Source organism: Oxyura jamaicensis, unplaced genomic scaffold (assembly GCF_011077185.1).
Source record: "Oxyura jamaicensis isolate SHBP4307 breed ruddy duck unplaced genomic scaffold, BPBGC_Ojam_1.0 oxyUn_random_OJ71777, whole genome shotgun sequence".
Lineage (NCBI taxonomy): Eukaryota > Metazoa > Chordata > Aves > Anseriformes > Anatidae > Oxyura > Oxyura jamaicensis.
The window spans coordinates 23,351-29,709 of record NW_023310690.1 but is presented as its reverse complement, the minus strand read 5'-3'; the positions used below and the strand labels follow the sequence as shown (position 1 = coordinate 29,709).

Sequence of the window (6,359 nt, the reverse complement as noted above, 5' to 3'; positions counted from 1 at the left end):
TGGCCAAAGGGATATCCCACACCATGGGACATCACTGTTATTATTAGCCCTTTGTTTTCTGTTGTATTAAACGGTCTTTATCTCAACCCACAAGTTTTTAGCTTTTTTTTTTTTTTTTTTTTTTTTTTTTTTTTTTTTTAGCACCTAAGCGTGACTCTGGGTTAAACCACGAGCTTTTACCTCCGTTTTTTTATCACCTAAGTGTGATACTTGGGCGATTCCGGGTTAAACCACCACAGCTGCCAAGAGCATTTGCATCCTAAACCCCAACTCAGTGCTGTGGCAGCTCAGCTACCAGGAAGAAAAGTCACCCTGTCCCAACCAACACCAGGACACAGGGAAAGGCAGAGGGGGGTGTTCCTGACCTCCAGTCGCTGTCTTTCGCTTTCTATTCTTTTTCCTCCCTGTTATTTCCCAGAACAGGTGGAGAAGGGCTGGACAAAGGCACGGGATATAAGGCAGCCCAGCGCCCAGGGTGCTGCAGAGCTGCTGCAGTCCCGAGAAGGTGAAGGTGAGTCCCGTCCCCATCCCCTCGTCCCCAACCCCATGCAGGCAGCTATGGGCAGGGGGCACGGGAAAGGGATCCCACGGACCCCAGCAAGCCAAAGAGCTCCCTGCCAGGAGGACAGAGAGGTCCAGAGGTCGGCTCCATCTTTGCTCTGGGATGGAGCAAAGGGAACGGGGGGCTGGGAGCCTGTGTGCAACCCCCTAGTGCCTGCCCCAGGCTCGGACCCTATGGGGGGATCGGGCACGATGCAGATCGTCATGAGATCCCCAAAGCTTCCACCTGGAAGGTGCAAAAAGAGGAGGTACAGAGGGAGGAAGCTAGGGCATCCTTTCTGCTTGGCTTGGAGAGATGAAGTCAGGTGAAGATATCCCTCGGGCAGGGTGCCCCCCTCCCTTGCTAACCAGCCCATCTCCCCTGCAGACTGTGTTGTTGTGAGCGATGTCATCCGAAATCCAGATGCCAGAGCCCATCTGCCTCATCGAGAATGAGAAGGGGAAGGGGCTCGTGGTCCAGCCAGAGGCCCTGCGGCTGCTGGCAGGGATCACGCAGCCCATGGTGGTGGTGGCCATCGCCGGGCCGTACCGCAGCGGCAAGTCCTACCTCCTGAACAGGCTCGCGGGGCAGAGGAGAGGTAAAGGAAGGGGACGAGATGTGCACAACCCCTGGCCATGGATGCCCGAGGTGCACGGCTTCTCCTGCTCGGTATTTCATGCTTTTGAGGCTCTTTGCACCCACAGGTTTCTCCCTGGGCTCCAGTGTGCGGGCGCACACCAAAGGAATCTGGATGTGGTGCGTGCCTCACCCCTGCAAGCCCGGACACACGCTGGTGCTGCTGGACACCGAAGGGCTGGGAGACACTGAGAAGGTGGGGGAGAAGCAGGGGCTTCCCTCGGGCCTGGGCTTTCTGGGTTTAGTCCCTTCCAGGAAGGAGCCTCTGCTGGAACTGGGGCTGTCCCCATGGGGCAGAAAGCCCGGGGAGCGAGGAGAGGGCTAGCAGTGTGGACGAGCTGCCAAATTCCTCTGCTTCACTGGCAAATGGCAGGACTGGGGAGCTCAGGGAGCACGTTGTGGGACCCTGAGAGTGAAAGAGCTGAGGATAAAGAGATGTAGGAAGCCCTGGAGATGCTGCGGGGTCTCCCCAGGGGATGGTTTTGCCATGGGATGCTGGCTGGCAGCACTCAGGGTCCGGGCATTTGGGCTTGTGCCTGAAGGGGTCTTGCACGGGGCTCCTGGATAAGGTGAGAACCTGGGGTCATTGTTCCAGGGCGACACCAAGAACGACACGTGGATCTTCGTGCTGGCCGTGCTGCTCTCCAGCACCCTGATCTACAACAGCAAGGGCACCATTGACCAGCAGGCCATGGACAACCTGCAGTATCCTTTGTGGGGACACACGGGATGCCCCCTGCTCCCTGCCTGGGGACCACGGGGATCCCACATCCCAGTTCCTTGTGTGGAGAGAGGAAACCTCCCAGTGGTGCCCAGGGACCTGCTCAGTGTCCTCAGGGCTTTTCTCCCTCCTCCTGGTGGCACCAGGCTGGCCTCTGTCCCCAAAAAGGCTCCACCAGTGCCCACAAAGTGCCCGGTGCTCGCGGGCTGGGGGTGTCCCTGTGTTCAGAGCTGAGGTTCCCACTTCCTTAGCCAGCTCCCCAGCTACGTGCTGAAGCTGACAGAGTGCGTCCAGGTGAAAACAGCACCCGAGGAGGCAGGAGATGAGCAGCTGGGTTTGGACAGACATGCCCTGTATTTCCCAACCTTCGTCTGGGCCGTCCGGGATTTCACGCTGCAGCTGGAGGTGGACGGGAAGGAAATCTCCGAGGATGAATACCTGGAGAATGCGTTGAAGTTGAAGGATGGTAGGGGAGCGGTGCTGTGCCGCTGGACGCATCCAGCCCCAGACACAGCTGCAGTGGAAGGCATCACGAGCCTAAGCCCCGGGGGCTTTTTCTGGCCCTTCTCACCCCACAGGGAGCAGCCAGGAGGCCCAGAGCTACAACCGGCTGCGGGAATGCATCCACCAGCTCTTCTCGGAGCGCAAGTGCTTCGTTTTCGACCAGCCAGCCAGGAAGAGGGACCTGCCCCGCTTGGAGGAGCTCCCGGACGAGATGCTCGACCCCGAATTCCAGCAGCAGGTGGAGAACTTCTGCAGCTACATGAGGCAGAATTGTCCCCCCAAGACCATCTCTGGTGGCCACAAGATAACGGGGAGCAGTGAGTACTGATGTCCAGAGGGTCCAAGCCCTTGGGATTGTGTCGGGACAAGGCTCAGATGCAGAGCAAAATGCTGCTGAGGCTGGGGCGGGGGGGAGCATGGGCACGTTTTTGTGCCGGCTGTGGTGCTTACCTCTGGGTTTGGAGCTCTTAGATGTTGTGTGTAGCTGGAAAAGAACTAGGAAAAGAAGCTTGGGGTCACAAGGGGATGCTGGCAGTGGGGATAGGGCAGGATCCCGGTTGTTTTGGTCAGGCTGCAGCTCCGTCACCCCTCCCCGGCAGGGCTGGGGACCCTGGTGGTGAGCTACGTGGAAGCCATCCAGAGCGGGGCCGTGCCATGCCTGGAGAACGCAGTGCTGGCCCTGGCAGAGATCGAAAATTCAGAGGTGGTGAAGGAGGCTGTGGCCTTGTACCGGGAGCGGATGGAGCAGGAGCTGCCCACGGAGACCACCCAGGAGCTGCTGGAACTGCATGCACGGTGTGAGGAGGAGGCGACGCGGCTCTTCACGGCGCGGGCCTTTGCGGAGAGCAGGGAGAAGTTCCGGGCAGAGCTCACGGTAGGTGATCTGCACCTTGGCCGGGATCCCCCCGGGGACACCATCACCCCTAGCCTGGGGGGAGTAGTGTAGTCCTGGGGGGACAGGGGTCTCCCCGCTGCTGGGCAGGCCAGTGCTGTGCCCTCTAATCATAGAAACATTAGGGTAGGAGAAGGCCTCCAGGATCATCTGGTCCAACCATCCCCCTAGCACCAACGTCACCACTAAGCCATGTCCCCAAGCACCACGTCCAACCTTCCCTTGAACACCCCCAGGGACGGTGACGCCACCACCTCCATGGGCAACCCGTCCCAGTGCCTGGCTGCTCTTTCTGAGCAGAAATGTCTCCTCATTTCCAACCTGAAGCTCCGCTGGCACTACTTGGGACCATTCCCTCTGGTCCTATCACCAGTTACCTGTGAGAAGAGGCCGACCCCCAGCTCCCCACACCTTCTTTTCAGGGAGTTGTAGAGAGCAATAAGGTCTCCTCTGAGCCTCCTCTTCTCCAGACCAAACACCCCCAGTTCCCTCAGCTGCTCCTCACAGGACTTGTGCTCCAGGCCCTTCGTTGGCCTCGTAGCCCTTCTCCGGACACGCTCCAGGGCCTCGATGTCCTTCTGGTAGTGAGGGGCCCAAAACTGAACCCAGCACTCAAGGTGCGGCCTCACCAGGGGACGATCACCTTCCTGGTCCTGCTGGCCACAATATCCCTGAGACAAGCCAGGATTCTGTTGGCCTTCTTGGCCACCTGGGCACACTGCTGGCTCATTTTCGGGCGAGCATCCACCAACTCCCCCAATCCTTTTCCTCTGCATAGCTTTCCAGTCACTCTGCCCCCAAACCTGTAGTGTTTCTCTGCCCCAAGACCCGTAGCGTTGCATGGGGTTGTTGTGGCCCAAGTAAAGAACCCAGCACTTGGCCTTATTGAACCTCATCCCATTGAACTCTGCCCATCGATCCATCCTGTCCAGGTCCTTCTGCGGGGCCTTCCTACCCTCCAACAGATTGACACTTCCCCCCAACTTGGTGTCATCTGCAAACTTACTGAGGGGGCACTCCATTCCCTCGTCCAAGCCATCCCTAAAGATATTAATGAGGATGGGCCCAACACCGACCCCTGGGGAACACCACTGGTGACCAGTCACCAGCTGGATGGTCATACATTCAAGAAGACCTGTTCCATCACCTTCCCTGGCACCCAGGTCAGGCCTGTAGGTCCCCAGGTCCTCCTTATGACCCTTCTTATAGATGGGTGTCCCGTTAGTGAGTCTCCAGGGCCCTCCCCAGATGACCATGACCGCTGATAGATGGTGGAGAGCGGCCCAGCAATCCCATCGCCAACTCCCTCAGCACCCTCGGGTGGATCCCATCTGGCCCCATGGACTTGGCCAGGTGGAGCAGCAGGTCCCCAACCTGAACTGTGGGGGGGTTCTTCTGCCCCTGTCCCAGACGTCCAGGTCGGGAGGCTGAATACCCTGAGGATAAGTGGTCTGGCTAGTAAAGAAGGCGTTAAGAACCTCCACCTTTTCCTTATCCTCAGTAGTCACATTCCCCCCTGCGTCCAATAAAGAATGGAAATTCTCCTCAGCCTTCCTCTTGCCATTAATATATTTATACAATTTTTTTTTTTTATAAAATATATTTATAAAAACAGTTTTGGGCTTTGGGTTCTTTGCTAATGGCTGGTTTTGTAAGACACCAGGCCTGACAGTAATACGCGGGAAAGGTTTATCTCATGGGGGTTCTGGGTGTTGGGACAGGAGCTACCTTCCCTGTCTGCAGCCCACGGGGCTTCACCTCCCGGCTGATCACCCCACAGGCTGCAGATCCCCGTTTCCATGCCAGCCTGGCTTTATTCTCACACACGGAACTGTAGGGCTTGGAAGGGACCTCGAGAATCAAAACAGGTTCCCTAGAGCAGGTTGCCCAGGTAGGCGTCCAGATAGATTTTGAATATCTCCATGGGGAAGAGAACTTCACAACCTCCCTGGGCAGCCTGTTCCAGTGCTCAACAGTTTTTTTTTTTTTTTTTTTTTTTTTTTTTTTTGGCCTAGATTGAGAGTGGTGGAGGCCATTTGGCCTGGGCTGATGCCTTCCCTCTCTGTCCTTCTGCACAGGTCCAGTTAGAGGCACTAAAGGATCATTTCTGGATCCAGAACGAGCGGGCATCCCATGAGAAGTGCACGGCCGCCCTCCAGGAGCTCTTCCAGGACTTGGACGCACGGATCAATGACGGGGTCTACTTTGTGTCGGGGGGCTACCAGCTCTTCCAAAGAGACCAGCAGGCACTGGTGGAGCAATACTGGGAACTGCCTGGCAAGGGGGTGAAGGTAGGAACATGAACAGCTCCCCGGCGAGGGCCGAGGCTCCATGTCCCACCACCCTCTCCCAAAAAACCACATGCCCGGAGCTGCTGCTTCACCCCTTGACTTCTGCCCTCCCTGTGGCCCTGCAGGCGGACACTGTGCTGCAGGATTTCCTCCAGAAGAGAGAGTCTATGGCCAGAACCATCCTCAAAGTTGACCGTGAGCTGATGGAGAAGGAAGAGCAAATAAAAAGTAATTTGGGGGCTGGAGAAATGCCACTGCCTGGAGAGGGACTGGCATGGCAGGGAGGGACGGTACTCCTCGGGGGCCTGGGGCTTATCTCCTTTGAGACATCTCTGGTTCTCTCTCAACAGATCTGAAAGCCCAATGTGAGAGAGCTGAGCAGGAGAAGGAGGCTGAGAGAAAGAGGGAAGCTGAGAGGGAGGCCAAAAACCTGCAGAAGTGGTTGTACAAGATCCTCAGAGATGGAAAGCCTCGTCGGAGAAAGCAGCAGGAGGAGAAAGAGAATATGAACGACCATCAATCAAAGGTACTATGGCAGGCAGGATGTGCCCAGAGCTGTGGCTGGCAGACAGGAATGGCAGTGGGGGCCCACCTGGCTCCTTCCCGTTGCTTCTTTGGCCCCCTTGCACTGCAGGAAGGCTTTGGGCTGCCCTTGCTGACAACCTGTCTGTCTTCACAGGACCAGAACGAGAAGTCCACAAGTGGCTCTGAGAAGAACAACCCTGAGGATCAGCAGAATTCAAACCCCAGTGGCAACCCCAATGCCAACCCCAG

The 6,359-nt window shown here is 57.2% G+C and overlaps 1 protein-coding gene across 1 annotated transcript; it reads left to right on the top strand.

Annotated features, from left to right (window-relative positions):
* Window positions 1–470: 470 nt before the first annotated feature.
* On the top strand, window positions 471–6,359 carry LOC118159719 (guanylate-binding protein 1-like). Its single transcript, XM_035314287.1, has 12 exons — window positions 471–511; window positions 929–1,139; window positions 1,246–1,373; window positions 1,773–1,882; window positions 2,162–2,364; window positions 2,477–2,719; window positions 3,002–3,276; window positions 5,373–5,585; window positions 5,711–5,813; window positions 5,936–6,000; window positions 6,038–6,111; window positions 6,265–6,359. Exons 2-11 carry the CDS (start codon window positions 947–949, stop codon window positions 6,092–6,094), a joined length of 1,590 nt encoding a protein of 529 aa, XP_035170178.1. The 5' UTR covers window positions 471–511; window positions 929–946; the 3' UTR covers window positions 6,095–6,111; window positions 6,265–6,359.

Coding starts and splice junctions, on each gene's coding strand:
- LOC118159719 (XM_035314287.1), top strand. CDS start 947: ATGTCATCCGAAATCCAGATGCCAGAGCCCATCTGCCTCATCGAGAAT. Junction 1,140..1,245: donor GCTCGCGGGGCAGAGGAGAG/GTAAAGGAAGGG, acceptor TTGCACCCACAG/GTTTCTCCCTGGGCTCCAGT. Junction 1,374..1,772: donor GGCTGGGAGACACTGAGAAG/GTGGGGGAGAAG, acceptor TCATTGTTCCAG/GGCGACACCAAGAACGACAC.